Source organism: Nuphar pumila, chromosome 5, assembly GCF_984573655.1.
Source record: "Nuphar pumila chromosome 5, dmNupPumi1.hap1.1, whole genome shotgun sequence".
Taxonomy (NCBI): domain Eukaryota; kingdom Viridiplantae; phylum Streptophyta; class Magnoliopsida; order Nymphaeales; family Nymphaeaceae; genus Nuphar; species Nuphar pumila.
This window is the reverse complement of record NC_143253.1, coordinates 14,859,906-14,878,711: the sequence shown is the minus strand read 5'-3', so window position 1 is coordinate 14,878,711 and position 18,806 is coordinate 14,859,906. Positions and strand designations below refer to the sequence as shown.

The 18,806-nt window shown below is 37.5% G+C and overlaps 1 protein-coding gene across 4 annotated transcripts in view; it reads left to right on the top strand.

Moving 5' to 3' along the window:
- LOC149836891 (polyadenylate-binding protein-interacting protein 9-like) overlaps window positions 1–18,806 on the top strand; it is a 38,320-nt gene that overhangs the window by 13,093 nt on the left and 6,421 nt on the right. For all 4 annotated transcript variants that reach the window (XR_016431846.1, XM_090005642.1, XM_090005643.1 and 1 more), the window contains 2 exons: window positions 2,408–2,518; window positions 2,613–2,657. Coding sequence is in view for 3 of the 4 variants with exons in the window: in XM_090005642.1 (XP_089861768.1) it covers window positions 2,408–2,518; window positions 2,613–2,657 (156 nt within the window). In the remaining variant the exon portion in view is untranslated. The remainder of the gene's footprint in view (window positions 1–2,407; window positions 2,519–2,612; window positions 2,658–18,806) is intronic.

Below are 18,806 nucleotides of genomic sequence, written 5' to 3'. Positions count from 1 at the left end.
CACCTTTGTGTGTCTTTGGCCTTTAATGGCTTTATATTCTTGATCTAGTAGCTTATACACTTGATTTATGGGTTTTGGAGGACTAATGAGGAAGTTGTTTGTAATGGATAAACTATTGTTAAAATTTGCAAAATTTCATTCATGACTTGTGTTTTTCAAGTAACTCATATTTTTTGATATGGATATCAAGTTGATTTCTCAGCATTTAATCTATATATTAAGTGCTTATGGTTTTTGCCACCCTTATATGCAAAATGTGGATTTTGTCAATTAAGTATGACTTTCATAAATGATTTTAAAACCTTGTGAACTCTTGGGTTTATTTTGCCTAAAGTATGCTTGGAGACTTCGTTTCTCTTATTTGGAACTTCATTACATGTTTGAAGCATGATCATTAATGAGTTCTTTGAGTATTAATTCATTTAATGATAAGTATATGCATATGCTCTTTATGGCCTTTTTTGGGCTCTCATTCAATAAAGCATAGGTATTTTATGCCTCTTCGCAGGCTTCTTGTGGTATCCCTTTGTGGATCATTTTGTTATTCCCCATTATGGGGTTATATTTGTCCAATGTTGGACCTTATGAATGCATTATGCATTCTTGCAATTTATTTTTGCATAATTTGCTTCCGCTCAGTTTGTTTTAACATGATGTATGATTTTGAAACTTTAAGTGTCATTTCTGCATAATTTCTAACATAGGTCATCCATAATTATGCTAGTTAGAAATGGTCCATTTGAGTAAAAGTGCAAAGATATGTTTTACTTGTTTCTTTGTTGATTCTCTACAGGATCGCTAAAGATGTGGAACATTAGATGCATCATGGATTCGATCGATGGGGAATTGGACTTGAAGACCTAGCTCAAACTGTCATGAAGATGGAGTTTTTTCTTAAAGACTTTTGAAGAATTGGACTTCGTCTCAAGACTTCCCTTTGATTTTCCAAACTTTCGGGTTTTTTCCCCGCAAAGTTTGAGGGGGGATGTTAAAATATGTGTATTATCGTCATTTGTAATCTCGTATATATTTATATTCATATATATATAGATACATATACATATATATATATATATGTATATGTATATATATATATATATATATATATATATATATATATATATATATATATATAATATATATTCTTTATTCACCCAAAAGGGTATTTCTGTAAATTCCTGTCTTGCGCATATTTCACTTTGGAATATTGCTTGTAAATTTCCATTTTTATTTTTTATTTTTCTTCTTTTTTCCCTTTTTAATTTTCGGCTTTTGTGCCACATAGGGAGGCTCCCCAAAGAGTCGTTGGGGAGCCTCCAACGGTCACATATGTGACCGTTGGGGGCTCCCAACGACTCTCTTGGGAGCCCCCTTTGTGGCTCCTTTTCTTGCTTATAAATAGGGGCTCTCCCCTTTGTATTTTCTGACTTCTTGAGGGCGCTCTTGCTCCATTGTAATGGGGTTTTTACCCCTTCTCCATTATTTCTTCAATGATATGCAACTTATGACTTTATGTCATATTTTTCTCTTTAATGGGTATATTTGCACTTCACATGCATAAGTATGAGTTCATTATTGAACCCAATGTATTTCAAGTCATTTTCTAACAGGAAAAACCTCTCCTCAAATCCGAGAGAGAGTAAAAAATCACGGCCGCCCAGAGAGAAATATTATTACACTTAACAGACAGTTACAACTTGGGAAAGAAAAGCGAGAATATAAACAAGGCAAGGGCGACAACCCTAACCCTAACCAAATCAGGTCGGATCCACTGAAAACCGGGTCCCGGGACCCGCGCCGGGGGGAGCCCCCGGACCCCCCTTCCTGCAAGGGCAAAAACAGTGAATCAGGCTCCACAACTCATCATCTACAACGTAATTTCTCATGATAATATAGGTTTAGTTGTTAAATCTCAGGAAAATCTAGGGAAAAACTTGGTGCTTAAAAATTTTAAAAATATAAAATAGCAGAAATAAGAAAATAACATGTTCAGATAATAAAATACATATAATAAAAGAAACAAGTAAAAAATCTAAAATAAAGAAGAAAACATGTTTAAGATATATAAAAGAAGTATTAAAAAAGTAAAAGTAACTGATAGCATAATGACATTTTCGCAATAATATCATGACATATATAAAATTCTGATGTTTTCAAAATATCACGAGCTTATGCCTTTAATATCATTTTATTAATACAGAAATCTTATCGTGATATTTTCAAAATATCACCTATATTTGTGACTCCGGTTTTAGCGTGGTACTGCAAAATGTAACTTATTTGGTTTTCTGGACAAGTGGTGCATGAAAACCCCTGAATCAATATTGCAAGTTTCAGTTTTGTGGAGTTGTAAGCATCTATGGTTGGTTTCCTGTATTTATTCAGTTGGGTTGGTGTTGTTTAACAGAGGAGGAGCAACTACAATCCAATGATGAGGAGGTTGAATGGAAGAGCGCCAAGAGCTCAAAGAGAAGATAGTGTCAAGCGGACGGTGTATGTATCGGACATTGATCAACATGTATGAGTTTTATGGAAGATTGCTACAATTATTATATTTTTTCTTTTATGGTTTAAATGATGAAAACTACTATTTATATGGATCTTTGATGCAGGTTACGGAAGAGCAGCTTGCTGAGTTGTTTACCAATTGTGGAGAGGTATGTTCTTTTGAAGCTATGCTGATTGGTGCATGTTCCCTTCACTCCAGAAAATTTAGTTTCATTTTCCACTTATTTGTTCAATGCAGTGAATCTCTTGTAATTGTATGTCTTCACTATGTAACTAGGAAATCACATAAAGTCATGATAACACTAAGGGGGCTGCCAATTATTACAAAAATAACACAACTATGAATATTCTAATTTTCCTTTGTTCCCAAAGGATAAAGATAATTTTAAGAAATTCCCTGTTCAAGAAAAGGATGGTAATTTTTGGAAACAACCTGAAGATGATGAGACTACAATTACGACAGTTACCTAAATTAAACTAAACTCCTGTGGATGTCTATTTATTGTTAAGCAATGAATTTTGTTTTAAGGATGAGGATGATTATGATGTCTACAATATTTTTTGACAAGTCCGGTTTATTAGCTGGGATATGTGTGTATTAGCAATTATACGTTGCACATCTACTCCCTAATGTAGACTGTCGGATCTTATTCAATCCAAAGGTTGTGATAATGCAGAAAGAAAAATCATGAAACTTTGAAACTGTTAGAATACAGTATGGATATATGCGTATGGATCTGGATCCAGATCCATACGCATATTGTATGAACACATGCCATATAACCTCATTAATGGCATTTTTGTAATATCGTTGTACATGTTTTTACCTTTTAATGTTTAGGGTTTCGGTGGTCGAGCTGTGTGTGCCGCCCCAGCCATTGTGACTTCTCTCTCCCTCTCTCTCTTTCTCTCTCTCTCTCTCTCCTTATTTCCTGTATACCAATCTAATATGGTATCAGAGCTCATAGGTTAATCCTGTGCGTGAAGAACTTCCAGCGTGATCATCTCGTGGTTCGTCAGCGTGAACAGCAACCCCAGCGTGAAGAAGTTCCAGCGTGATCATCTCGTGGTTCGTCAGCGTGAACAACAACCCCAGCGTGGACAGGTCCCAGCGTGATCATCTTTTTTTTTTTTTTTATCTGAAATCTCATCTTCTGAAAGTTGGTACTTTCCTTTTCCCCTTTTTCCTTTCAGCGTGCTCATCCATCTTTTCTTCTCTGTTAATGATTTATCTTCTTCATCTTCTCTGTTAATCATTTATCTTCTTCATCTGTTAATCGTCTTTGATTCCAGAAATTTATTTATTCTTTTTATTCATTCTTTGATTTCCAGAACTTCTTTGATTCCAGAAATATTTTTCTTTATTGCTATTTTAGTGTCCCCTGTGCAACGTCTGTCAGTTTCATTCATTTTATTTTTTATTGATTCCAGAAATTCTTCCTTTATTGCTATTTTAGTGTCCCCTGTGCAACGCCTACAGGCAGATTGTAACTGTTTACAATCTCGATTCTGAAAAAAAAAAGCGGTTATTTCCAGATATCGGTAGCACAGGTACATGTCTTGTTGAGGTTCTCCTGCTTGATTAAGTGATCTCAAACCTGTTTGTTTCTTTCCATTCGTTTTGTTTGCTTATTCATTGTCCCATTGATATGGATTTTCATTCGTCATCCGGTCCCTCTGCAAATTTCTTGAGTCAGCTCGTTACAGAAAAACTTACTCATTCTAATTTTTTGACTTGGAAGAGGCAAATCCTTCATTTTATACGGAGTCAGGATCTCGATGAACATCTGGATGGTTTAGTTCCTATACCATCACGACTTATTTTGCAGGAAACCAAAGATGAGAAGGGTGGCACAATTACCATTTCTATTAAGAATCCAGAGTATACAGCTTGGAGGAAGCGGGATCAGTCTTTGGTTGCTTATATTACGTCAACACTCTCTCAAGAAGTGTTGGTTACTCTTTCAGATGATTGCACTGCGGCGGATCTATGGAGTAAGCTGTCTCAGACATATTCTCAGATATCAGAAGCCCGAGTTATGTACTTAAAAAATGAATTTCAAAGTTTGAAGAAAGGCTCCATGACAGTCATGGAATACATAGGCCGCTTGAAGAGTATTACCGATCAATTGGCGGTTATTGGAAGTGCTATTGCAGATAAAGATAAAGTTCAACAACTTCTCAATGGATTGGGTCCTGATTTTGACATGCTTACCACGACTTTATCATGCCTTCCGCAGTTGCCCACTTTTGACGATCTTCAAGCGAAGCTTCTCCAGCATGAGATGATTATGAAACAACGGGCAGAAGGAAATGAATCTGCTCGTCCTCATTCAGTATTGGCCATGGACACTTCTGTAGGTTTTGGACGAGGGAATGGAGGGCATCAAGGAGGCAGAGGCCGCAGACGTTTTGGGCAGGGAGGACGTGGTATTTTGCCTACACCTAATATTTCAGGGGTTTTTAATACAGGAAATCAGAGGAGAGTGCCCACTTGTTTCTTATGCAACAAAAGAGGACATGTGAAAGCTGATTGTTGGTTTAATCTACAGAATAGAGGAAAAATAAACAAAATTGAGCATAAATCAGCTACTCCTATGGACACAAAAGGGCCATCCACAGATGTGCAACAACTTTTGTTATCAGCATTGTCACAAATGACGATCAAGCAAAATGAACAAGGCGAGTGGTATGTTGATTCAGGTGCCGCCACACATGTTACGGGTAATGCGGGTAAGTTATCTCACTTATTGCCTTATTTTGAAAAAGGTAGTATAGTTACGGGAGATGGAACTTATCACTCCATTAGTCATATTGGCAGTGCACATATCCCTATGTCAAAGTCCTCACTTCACTTGTCCAATGTCCTTCTTGCTCCTAATATTAAAAAGAACATTGTTTCTGTAGCTAAACTTGTTGACGATATGAATTCTTCCGTCGAATTTACTCCCTCTTCTGTTTATGTTAAGGATCTATGAACGAAGGAGACGTTCGCTAAGGGGGAGCGACAAGGAAACATGTACGTCTTCAAGGAGGTTCCTTCAGTGTTTTCGTCTTCAGTCCCAGTTCTCCAGTTGAAGTCGTCCAAGCATTCTTCAGTGTCTTCACCTTCAGAGTCTTTGTTTTTTCCTTCATTGAAAGTTTTTAATTCATCTCATTGTAATAAGTCAAATATTTGGCATAGTCGTTTGGGACATTGTAGTCGGGGTTTTGTTGAAAACCTTGTATCTGATGGTCTCCTTCCAGAGTCTAGTTTATGTTCATTTTTTGATAATAATAATAAATGTTCTTCATGCGAACTCTGCAAAAGTCATGTTCTTCCTTTTCATATTATAAATAAAAGAGCTTCAAAGCCATTTGAGATTATTTGTTCTGATATTTGGGGACCCGCACCTATTCCTTTTCTTTCTGGCAGTCGCTACTATGTTATCTTTATTGATTCTTATTCCCGTTATACTTGGATATATTTCTTAAAACACAAGCATGAAGTTTTTCAAATATTTCGGGAATTCCATTCGATGGTCAAAACAAAGTTTGCTTGTGATATTGTGCATTTACAATGTGATGGTGGAGGAGAGTATTCATCGAACGAGTTTATTGCCTTTCTTCGGGATAAAGGAATAAGTCAACAGGTTTCTTGCCCTCACACTCCTCAACAAAATGGGGTTGCGGAGAGGAAACACAGGCATATTGTAGAGAGCGCAATGAGCATGCTACATGACAGCAATATGCCCGTTAGTCTCTGGACAGAAGTTTTTCACACATCTGTTCATATCATAAATCGTCTTCCTATGGCACTTTTGGATCGGAAATCTCCCTATTATACTTTATTCGAGCAACATCCCTCTTACGATGAGCTGCGTGTTTTTTGGTTGTGTATGTTATGTACATGTTGATTCATCTCTGCGAAATAAGTTTCAGGACAAGGCTGTCAAGTGTAGATTTGTTGGGTATGCAGATGAATACAAAGGTTATCGATGCTATGATCCTACTACAAAACGTATTAGGACCTCCAGGAATGTTGTTTTTGATGAAGGAAATTTTCAAGTCAATGACTCTGCAGCGTTACCATCTCGAGAATTAGAAGTATATGATCCATGGATGAGCGCAGATCTTTTTGCTAATACAAGATAAACATGTCAGACAAATTGTCCTTCCTTCGGCTTGAGTAGGGAGTTGAATGACTCACAAATGCATGTTGAATTATCTCCAGTTGAGTCTCCAGCTGAGCCACCCCCAGTAGAACACTTCTCTGGGCAGATATACACTAGACGGGACAAAAATACAGAGCCGAGGAATGTGAAGGAAAGCATCGCCAATGCTTCGGCTCAAAGGCCGTCACGCATTAAGCATCCTATTCAACGATGTGTGAGTTATGAGACCTTCTCCCTTGATTTCCAGTTGTTTATGTCTCAGCTCACAAAACAGGATGAACCCACTTGTTTTAATCAAGCTCTTCAATCCCGTCATTGGACTGAAGCTATGAATGAAGAAATGGAAGCTCTTAATGAATGCCAGACTTGAGAAATAGTTCCTCGGCCAGAAGGAAAGAATGTAGTTGGCTCAAAATGGGTTTATAAAATAAAATATAAGCCTGAAGGAAATATTGACAGATATAAGGCGCGACTTGTTGCTCGAGGATTCACACAACAATATGGTGAAGACTACGACGAAACTTTTAGTCCCGTAGTCAAAATGGGTACTATTCGTATCATCATATCCCTAGCAGTTGATAAAGGTTGGAGCCTTAGCCAGATGGATGTTAAAAATGCTTTTTTGCATGGAACTTTAAAGGAAGAAGTGTATATGGAGCAACCACCTGGTTATGCCGAGAAGGATCCTATTGCCTGGGTGTGCAAACTAAGGAAATCTCTGTATGGGTTGAAACAGGCGTCCCGCTCCTGGTTTGAAAATTTCTCTATGCAGATTCAGAGTTATGGTTTTAGAAGATGCTCTCTGGATCACTCACTCTTTATTTACCAAAAGGCGGACATTGTGTAATGAAAAGAGGCGGAAGCACCAATAGAGCAAAAAGGGTCACTCTTTAAGAGTGACTACTAGAGCCAAGAACACAAACACCGAATGTGCACACACAAAACTCTCAAATATAGAAAATGACTAAAAGTCATAAGTTGGATTTATTGAAGAAAAGAAGAGAAGGGTGTAAAAACCCCATGCTTACAAGAGGGGAAGACCTCCTCTATTTATAGAGGAGTGAAGCACTAAAAGGAACCACAAGGGGGGCTCCCTTGTAGTCGTTGGGAGCCCCAACGGTCAGAAATCTGACCGTTGGAGCCCCAACGACTACAAGTGTGGGGCCCCCTTGTGGTCATTACAAAAAAGGAAAAATAAAGAAAAAAGAAAAAGGAAAAAGGGGAAAAAATAAAAAAAGAAAAGGATACATATGTGGTTTTACAAGAATACCCCTATCGGGTATTAATCTAAATAAGAAATAGTATATATATACATATATGTATATATATACTTATATATATACGGATATATATATATATATATATATATATATATATATTTTAACACGCCCCCTCAAACTTTACGGGGAGAAGACCGAAAGTTTGCTAAGGAGGAACATAAATCATGGAGTTGGAAGCGCTTTGGTGAAGAAGTCAGCTAGCTGATATTCTGAAGTAACATATGGTAATGAGATAGTCCCTCTGAGATATTCGTCTCGAACATAATGGCAATCCATCTCGATATGCTTTGTCCGTTCATGAAAGGTGTGATTGCTGGCAATGTATATCGCACTTTTGTTATCACAGCAGAGCTTGGTAGGAGTGGAAATGAGGACGCCCATGTCAGCAAAGAGACTTCTTAGCCATACGATTTCCATAGTTGTCATCGCCATAGCCCGATACTCAGCTTCAGTAGATGATAAGGAGACCTTCTGCTGCTTCTTGCATCTCCACGAGATGAGAGATTCACCTAAAAAAATACAAAGACCCGTAATTGAGATACGATCATTGGGATTGCCTCCCCAGTCAGCATCAGTAAAAGCAGTCAATTCAAGAGATGAGGAAGAGGATAAGAAGAGTCCCTTTGAGATGGTATTTTTGATATATCGCACAATTCTCATTACGGCCGCCATATGAACCGTGGTAGGTGCGTGCTGGAACTGGCTCGCTGCATGAACCGCATGGGCTATGTCAGGACGAGTAATGGATTGATAAGTGAGGGATCCAATTAATTGACAGTAGGGAGTTGGATCTTCAAGAAGAACACCATCTTCAAGTCTAAGTTTCGCATTGATAACTTCGGGAGTCTCAACTTTCTTTTCATCAGATATTCCTGATTTGGTACAAATTTCAGCAGCTAACTTCATCTGAGATAAGATGTATCCATGTTCGGAATAAGCCACTTCAATTCCTAAAAAATATCGCAAATAACCAAGGTCAGACATATCAAAGGTATCTTTTAGCATAGACTTAACATCATTTACTCCCTTTTTGTCATTCCCAGTGATGATCATATCATCAACATACAGCAGAAGCATAATAATGGAGTCACCTGTTCTTTTCACAAAAAGAGCAGTGTCAGTATAACAAGAAGAAAATCCTAAATTTATTAATACGTTACTAAACCTATCATACCAAGCTTTAGGTGCTTGCTTAAGACCATATAAAACCTTTTTTAATTTCAAAATTTTTCCATTTAAATCCATACCTGGAGGTGGTTCCATATACACTTCCTCATTTAAATTACCATTCAAAAAGGCATTTTTGACATCAAGTTGAAAGATTGGCTATTTTTTAACTGCGGCTATAACAATAAGAGCTCGAACACTAGTCATTCGAGCAACGGGGGCAAAGGTTTCATCATAATCTACCCCATACTCTTGGGCATATCCTTTGGCTACCAACTACATCCGATGAGTTTCTTGCCATTGGGAGGATCAATGATTTCTCAAGTTTGTGCCTTTTTAAGAGCATTAAGTTCAAGTTGCATAGCTTCATTCCAATAAGCATATTGCTTAGCATCATTGTCATGAGATGGTTCATGAAAAGAGTGAAGAGCAAGTAGGCATGCTCGAAAGTTAGGCGAAAAAGAATCATAAGAAACAAATCTATTTGGTATTTTGGAAATCCGATTTGATCTTCTTTGAGAAGTCTCTTCGGTGAACTCATTTTGGGAAAATTTTTCAAGGGCACAAGGATGATTCCTTTCATTCCTTCTAGAGTAGACTTGAATTTGTCTTGAAACATTTTCTTCTAAGTTTTGATCATCGTTTGGATGTTCAACAAGATCTTCACTAAAAGATTCATTAGGATCAATATGATCATCTATGATGTTTTCTTTAGGCAATAAGTCAAATAAGAATGAATAATCAATATTTTCATTCGGTTGGTGCGAAAAAACCACTTTCCTCTTCAAGGAATGTGACATCTTTAGAGATATAAAGTTTGTTTTTAAGTATGTCAAAACATCGATACCCTTTTTGTTTTTCGCCATATCTCAAAAAAATACATTCAATAGCCCTAGGGGAAAGTTTATCATTCTTGTGAGTTAAAACAAAACATTTACATCCAAAAATTCTTAGTCTTTTGTAATCGGGAGACATATTGTAAAGTTTTTCAAATGGAGAAAGATTTCTCAAAGAGGACGAAGGGGTTCTATTGATAAGATATGTAGAGGTTAGAACCGCTTCGGCCCAAAAGGATTTTGGAATGTTTCTTGAGATTAATAACGTTCTTGTAGTCTCTATTATGTGCCTATGCTTTCTTTTCGCAAGTCCATTTTGTTGCGGAGTGTTGGGACAAAAACGTTGGTGAAAAATTCCATTTTCTTTCAAATAGTTTTGAAAATCATTGGACATATATTCGCCTCCCGAATCGGATCTAAGAATAGATAAATTCCCCAAAAATTGGTTTTTGACCATTGCATGAAATTCTTTAAAGAAGGAGAAAACTTCGGATTTGCGACTTAGGAAGTAAATCCACGTGAATCGAGTAAAATCGTCAATAAATACCACATAATACGAAAAACCTCCTTTAGACAAAATAGGGGAAGGTCCCCACACATCGGAATGAATAAGTTCAAATGGCCGAGTGGTAAAGTAACTTCTTTGTGGAAATGGAATAGCTTTAGATTTCCCAAAAATGCAATCTTTACAAGTCATGTGATTGTCTTTACAAGTATTGTTCAAAAACGGAAAAAGAGACATTTTTACAAAATTTGGATGGCCAAGTCTCTCATGCCATATTCCAATACTTTTGTCTTTTACAAGATTGCATGATGCCTTAGATGGGAGAGTCAAAAAATCCATAAAGTAGAGGTCACCTCTTCTATGGCCTTGCCCAATCAGCTTCCCTGACTGGAGATCCTGCACGGTGCAATCCTTAGGTGAGAAAGAGACTTGGCATCCATGATCGGTGATTTGAGATACGGAAAAAAGATTTAAATTTATTTTAGGAACGATTCTTACTTTAGGAACAAAGAAGTTTTTGAAATCAAGAGATCCAATGCTTTCAATTTTTAGTGATGTACCATCGGCCGTTGAAACACAAGAAGATATAGGTTCGGAAAAAATATTTGAAAGAGAATTTTTATGAGATGTCATATGAAAAGAAGCACCGGAGTCTAGTATCCACATACCTGGAGGAGATAAAGAGTAGGCAATGGCGGCCCCGGATGTTGAAGGAGAAGTCTTGAGAAGATGTTGGAGAACTTCGGAGATGTGATTTAGAGTTTCTTTGATATCTCCTTCTTTGGTACTTTCTTCCTTCTTTGGAGAAGTTTCCCCAACCACGACAACTTTTCCTTTGAGTTTTGGATAAGCCGGTCAAATGTGACCCGGTTCATTACAATAATGGCATATTATTCCCCTTCTAGGTCCATTGATATTTTTGTTAAAGTGGGGAGGTCTATATGCTTTAACATTTGATCCGGGCCTATTAACGGCCAAAACCTCATCATTCCTAATGCTCAAGCCAAGTCGAGTTTCTTCTTGACATACTTCGGCAAGAGCATCTTCAATAGGTAGGGCTTTGCTTCTATGGAGAAGAGATGCCCTAACTTGTTCAAATTCCGGGCGAAGTCCATGAAGGAATTGAAAAAAGTGCTCCTTTTCAATTTGTTCCCTTCTTAGTTCAATATCTTGTGGGGCAACCCATTTGGGCTCAAGAAGGGCAAGCTCATCCCAAAGAGGGGTTAGAGAGCTAAAATAGTCTCGAACACTCATATCCATTTGTTTAGTGGAACGAATTTTTTCTTGACAAAAGAATTGCCGAGCAAGATCCTTTTGGGTATACATACCCTTAAGAAAAAACCAAGCCTCATTGGCCCTTCTAAACTTGGCAATATTAGCACAATTTTTGAGATCTACATTGTTCATAAACCATGCCAAAATTTTGGCATGGTTACTTTCCCAATCCTCGATTTTGGATTGATGTTCATTAATGGCTTTGATGCGCTCATCGCCATCTAAAGCCTTTTCAACTTCATTTTCAATTTTGGTAAGAACAAGAGAGGGTTCGGGAGTAGTTCCCATAACAAAGCCCCAAAGTTTCTTACCTCTTAGATGATTTTCCATAGCGGAGGCCCACATGAGATAATTGGACCCATTTAGCTTGAAAGAAAGCTCCACTTTAGAGTCACGTTCCATCGGCACCAAATATTTTTCTTTTCTTCAAAACTTTGAGAGGCACGCTTTCCAAGATGACAAAAGAATAACCCAATCACCAACCGAGCTCTGATACCATGTAATGAAAAGAGGCGGAAGCACCAATAGAGCAAAAAGGGTCACTCTTTAAGAGTGACTACTAGAGCCAATAACACAAACACCGAATGTGCACACACAAAACTCTCAAATATAGAAAATGACTAAAAGTCATAAGTTGGATTTATTGAAGAAAAGAAGAGAAGGGTGTAAAAACCCCATGCTTACAAGAGGGGAAGACCTCCTCTATTTATAGAGGAGTGAAGCACTAAAAGGAACCACAAGGGGGGCTCCCTTGTAGTCGTTGGGAGCCCCAACGGTCAGAAATCTGACCGTTGGAGCCCCAACGACTACAAGTGTGGGGCCCCCTTGTGGTCATTACAAAAAAGGAAAAATAAAGAAAAAAGAAAAAGGAAAAAGGGGAAAAAATAAAAAAAGAAAAGGATACATATGTGGTTTTACAAGAATACCCCTATCGGGTATTAATCTAAATAAGAAATAGTATATATATACATATATGTATATATATACTTATATATACGGATATATATATACAAGTATATATATATATATATATATATATATTTTAACAGTTATACTTCTTCTTATATATGTTGATGACATTGTGATCACTGGGAGCTCAGATAGTCATGTGCAAGACGTGAAACAGTTTTTAATGAAAACTTTCAAGATGAAAGATTTAGGGGAGTTGCGGTACTTTCTTGGTGTGGAAGTTGACAGACAACAAGACACGTTGACACTCATGCAACAAAAATACACTCTTGACCTTCTGGAAAAGCCAGGATGACGAATTGCAAACCAATCATCACTCCTAGTGTATTACATCAAAGGCTGAGCTCTGAAGATGGTCATCTTTGTGTCAACCCTACAACGTATAGAAGTCTCGTGGGGATGTTACAGTACTTGACCTTTACCAGACCTGATATAGTTTATGCTGTCAATCAGGTATCCCAGTTTATGCATGCTCCAACGGAGGGTCATATGGAAGTTGTGAAGTGCATTCTACGCTATTTAAAAGGAACTATAGGAGACGGACTTGTTTATCGCAAGAACGATAATCTGCATAGAGGACATGAACTCATCACTTATACAGACGCAGATTGGGCAGGGGATCCAGATGAGAGACGATCTGTCTCTGGATATTATGTTTATATTGGGCACAATTTAGTGTCCTGGAGCAGCAGAAAACAAAAGGCAGTGGCACGATCGAGTACAGAGGCTGAATACAGATCGATGGCTGCAGGCACGGCAGAAGCCACATGGATTAGACACTTATTGAGTGATCTTGGGGAGACAATTATTCGATCATTTCTTTTATGTGACAATCAAAGCGCAATAAACATTGCATGTAATCCTATCCAGCATAGCAGAACGAAGCACATTGAGATTGATCAACATTTCATACGGCAGAAAGTCGTGATGAAGGAGATAGAACTACGTCATGTTCGAACAGAAGATCAAGTGGCAGACCTGTTTACCAAAGGATTAACAAGACGTCAATTTTGGCTATTGAAGAGCAAGTTGTACATGCTCCAAAATCACGTACAACTTGAGGGAGGGTGTTAGAATACAGTATGGATATATGCGTATGGATCTGGATCCAGATCCATACGCATATTGTATGAACACATGCCATATAACCTCATTAATGGCATTTTTGTAATATCGTTGTACATGTTTTTACCTTTTAATGTTTAGGGTTTCGGTGGTCGAGCTGTGTGTGCCGCCCCAGCCATTGTGACTTCTCTCTCCCTCTCTCTCCTTATTTCCTGTATACCAATCTAATAGAAACCCCTTCATAGTAGTGCATATTTTTATTCTAAATTAGCACAACAATTGGACCAAAAAGATCCAACTGTCTATATTAGGGAGCGGGCTCAACTGATGCACTGTATCATTACTAGATATATGTATATATTATAGAGTGATGGGTAGGTGCCTGATGCTTTTTTGTGCCTACCGCGTGCCTACCGAGCGTTGGAAAGATTGTTTCTATTTTTTCTAAAATCTGACCATACAGATGTGATCTACATGCTTGATTTTGTGGGAATCGACTTTTAGATCGTCCAATTCCAACACCAAGTTAGGTTTTTATAAGATTAAAAAATCAACGGTCTACAATTTAAAAAAATATTCAATGCCTAGAAAATCATTTTTTTTCTCAAAAAAACATGATCCAAGTGTGATTTTCTAGCAAATCGTTCATGCAAAACACATCTGTAGGGTCAGATTTTTGAAAAACAACCTGAAAACCCCTATCCAAGCTTGGTAGACACGCGGTAGGCACAAAAAATGTCAGGCACCTACCCATTTCTGTATATATATATATATATATATATATATATATATATATATATATATATATATATAGAGAGAGAGAGAGAGAGAGAGAGAGAGAGAGAGAGTTTTCTGTTCATTGCTTTTGAAAAAGGGTTCATGTCGTAAGATCATCACCCTTTGAGCTACTTATCTATAAGTTAGGTTCTTTCAACAGGGAAAGGGACAAAATAATTTCAGATCACATTCAAGGAATATGATATTTAATCAAGCCACTAATGTGGTTTGATGGTTTTGATGCAGACAAGTTATAATAAATGATCCTATATATTGGTGCATGGAGTGATTAATGGAAAGAATAGATGCCTTTATGAAAGATGTTTCTTGCTAGAAAATTTGTAATTCCACCTGTTAAAAAAAATTTGAACATTTTTTTGAATTTATAACCCTAAGGAACCACAACCGGCACAAAGACCTGGTCGTGCTGGCTCAGCCTGCCATACCTACGATCGTCGTGCCGGCAGCGTAAAACTCCGAGGCTCGGACCCCTGCCCCCCGGGCCTATGCTATGCATTGGCTTGTGCAGAGGGGCGACACCCATGAGAATCAAACCTTGACTGCCCGTCTAGCAGCCAAGGCCCCAGCCCACTATGCCAACCCCCCTTGGGGCAAAAAAAAGAGTCGTACATGACCTTATAAAATTTAATTTTTTTCATGTTGGGCTGCTTTTCTAAAGTTTAGCTGTGATCATTTGCTCTGGTTGATTCAGATACATTTTTAATTATACTGTGGAAAGCTTAGTGCTGCATTGCATAGATCAGGTTGATCATCTTTCCACTCTCTATATACAGTGGTATGCCATTTCCATCATGACATTCAGTAACCATGTAACATTTTAGCCCCTGGAAGCTCCTATGTATGAGGTTCTTCAGCCTTGTGTAAGAAAGTATGCGGAACGGTATAACAAGAATGCTTAATGCATTCACATGGTCCAATGAATGGACAAACCCAAACCCACAATGGGGAATATAAAAATAGTCCACTAAGGGACAACACAAGAAGCCTTCAAAGAGGCAACACATAAAAAATATATGAACTTTATTGAATGAGGGCTTGAAAAGCCATGAAGAATACAAGGGGAGCAACCCCTATTTATACACAAAGAGGAGTGGAAAAGGAGAGGCCAAAAAGGGGCTCCCCATAGAGACGTTGGGAGCCCCCAACGGTCACATTTGTGACCGTTGGAGGCCCCAACGACTCTATGTGGGGCCCCCACTTGCATAAAATAAAAAACAAAAAATAAAAAACATAAAATAAACTAATTCTAAAAATAAATAAATAGTTGTTTTCTAAAAACAACTATGTAGCTATGCAAAATGACAGAAATACCCCTATCGGGTATTGCACACACACACACATATATATATACATATATGTGTACGAGTACATGTATTTTAACACCTTGCATGTACTTGTGCATATGCATGTGTGTGTCACATTCTTCTTTCTTGCTTCATGTTTTCTTATTTCCACCTTTTTATTTTGCAGTACAAGGAAACATATCTTTTTTAAGAAGATAAATATATATATATATATATATATATGACATTATTAGATTAAGATGCTATCCTGACCTGTGTAGAGCATAAACACAAATTCTACTGGTTGAAAAAATTGCAACAACCAATATTTTAAGAGTTTTGAATCCCAAGAAATTTCCTTGTGAAGAAAAAGCCATGCCTTTTTAGTAAAAATTGTATGTCTTCTCCTTTGGCTTGTTTGTTAGATGTGCTATATCTTTTAGCTTTTAAGTTCAGTTAGCACGTTTTAATTGTGCTTGCATATCCAATGATTGTAAAGCTATGTAGCAGTGTTAGTTATTTTGCTAGTGCACCAATTCTTATGTGATGGGATCAGTAACATGCTTAATGAAATGATGTTGGTAAATTGATACTTATTTATGTTAAAAATAAAATTGTATCCAAATACCCAATAAGGGTATTTTTGTCTTTTATCATATAGTACAGTCCACTAGGGAATGTAATTTAACATTATAAATAAATAAATAAACTGTCATACAGTCAACCGTCATATTTATGACTATTGTGCACAACAGTCAAAAATATGACTGTTGTGCACAACAGTCAAAATATGACTGTTGGGCAGCAGTCCAACTAGACGTTGGACTGCCACCCAACAGTCATAATAATGACTGTTGGAAGGCAGTCCAAAGAGCTGGACTGCCTCCCATGTGTTGGAGTGAGGCTTTATAAATAGAGCCTCACTCCCTTGTTATTCCTCAATGCTTTTAGAAGCATTTGAGGGTTTTCTCTAGAGTTTTTTCCCATCTTATAGGCTTGTATGCCTCTTGTGTTGTTTGGTATTTTTATCTCTTTTGAGATTTTATTTGGTCCATTAGTGACCAACTTTAAGTGAGTTTATTAAAGCCCTTTGTTGGCATTGTGTTTGTTTCCCTATTGTTCTATTGTACCTTGTTTCATTACATGGTATCAAAGCGAGGTTCTTGAAAGAAGGAGAATCTCGTGAAGGAAGTGTTCTTCGATCATTGATCATTCCCTATCTTCTCTAGTCTAAACTCAAGTATTCATTATGGGAGAAAGAGAGTTCGCCACCGTCATCACCTACAAACTCAATGAAAACAACTATTTGATGTGGGCGACGGCTATGGAGAATCATATCAAAGGAAAAAAATTGTGGGGTTTTGTTAGTGGTTCTACTAGTGAACCACAACTCAAATTAACTAGAAGAGAAGGAGATCAAGTCAAAGCCTTGTCCGAAGAAGAAAAAGAAAAAGCCTTAGAAGAATTTCAAAATAAATTGGAAGATTGGGAGGCAAGCAATGCACAAATACTCTCATGGTTTATGAATACCATGGAGTTCAAGATCGCCACCAATATCATCAAATTCAAGAAGGCATGTGACGCATGGAGCTTTCTAAGAAGTACTTTTATCCAAAAGGATATGGCTAGACTTTATTATCTCCAAGATAAGGTACGTAATTCAAAACAAGGAGATAAAAGTGTAAGAGATTTTTACGGTATTTTATCTCCTATTTGGGATGAATTAGCCATGTTGGAACCAAAATGGGAAGGTTCGGCTATTGATATGAGAAGGACCCAAATCGAAAGAGAAAATCTTTTCTCCTTTCTTTATGGCCTTCGACCGGAATTTGAGCAAGTAAGATCTTCCTTACTTCATAGGACCACTTCTCCTTCTATAAGTGAGGCCCTTGCTCAAATTTGTCAAGAAGAGACAAGACTTGAAATGCACAAGTCTAATGATGAGGTCCTTGCCATGGCAAGGCCCAGAAATTTTGTGAAAACATATAAACCACCTCACTTTGAGAAGAAATTCAATGGAGAAGGACACAATGGAGGAAGATACAAGGGAGGATACAAAGGAAAAATTATTTGTCATCATTGTAAGGAACTCGGACATATAAGGCCGTAATGTCCCAAATTTAAAAAGGTGGCCGCCTTAAGTGAAGAACCTCAAGAATCAAGAAAAGGGGGCAGCTTCAATGAATTAAATCTTGCTCAAATAACAGAAGCCGTCTCACAACTTCTTAAGGCTGCACCTTCTACATCCGGAGCTGCCATCTCTTCCTCGTCTCCTCCAGGTAAGACCTCTTGGATTCTAGACTCAGGTGCTTCTTTCCACATGACTCATAATGAGTCTCTATTATCTGATTGCACTAAATCATATTTTTCATGTGTGTCAACTGCCGATGGTACCTCTTTAAAAGTCAAAAGCTTAAGAAACCTTGATGATATTTCAAAAAAATTCTTTGTTCTAAAAGTGAGAGTCATTACCAAACTAAATTTGAATCTTTATTCGGTCTCTCAAATTGTTGACTATGGTTGTAAAGTATTCTTCTCATCTAAGGCGTGTTGGGTACAGGATCTCCAGTCAGGGAAGCTGATTGGGCAAGGCCATAGACGAGGAGACCTTTACTACATGGATTTCCCGTGTTTACCAAAATACTCGTTTTGTAATCATGTCAAAGACATTAATATAGATCTTTGGCATAAAAGATTAGGACACCCAAGTATATCCAAATTATCTCTTTTTCCATTTTTTGAAAAATTTTGTAAAGATAAAAATTTTGTATGTGAAGATTGTATACTTGGAAAAATGCAAATGATACCTTTTGGGTCTAGAACCTCTGTGACACATAAAATTTTTGAATTAGTGCATTCGGATGTGTGGGGTCCCGCCCCTGTTATGTCAAAAGGTGGTTATTCATACTATGTTACATTTATAGATGATTTTAGTAGACATACTTGGATTTACTTTCTAAAACTCA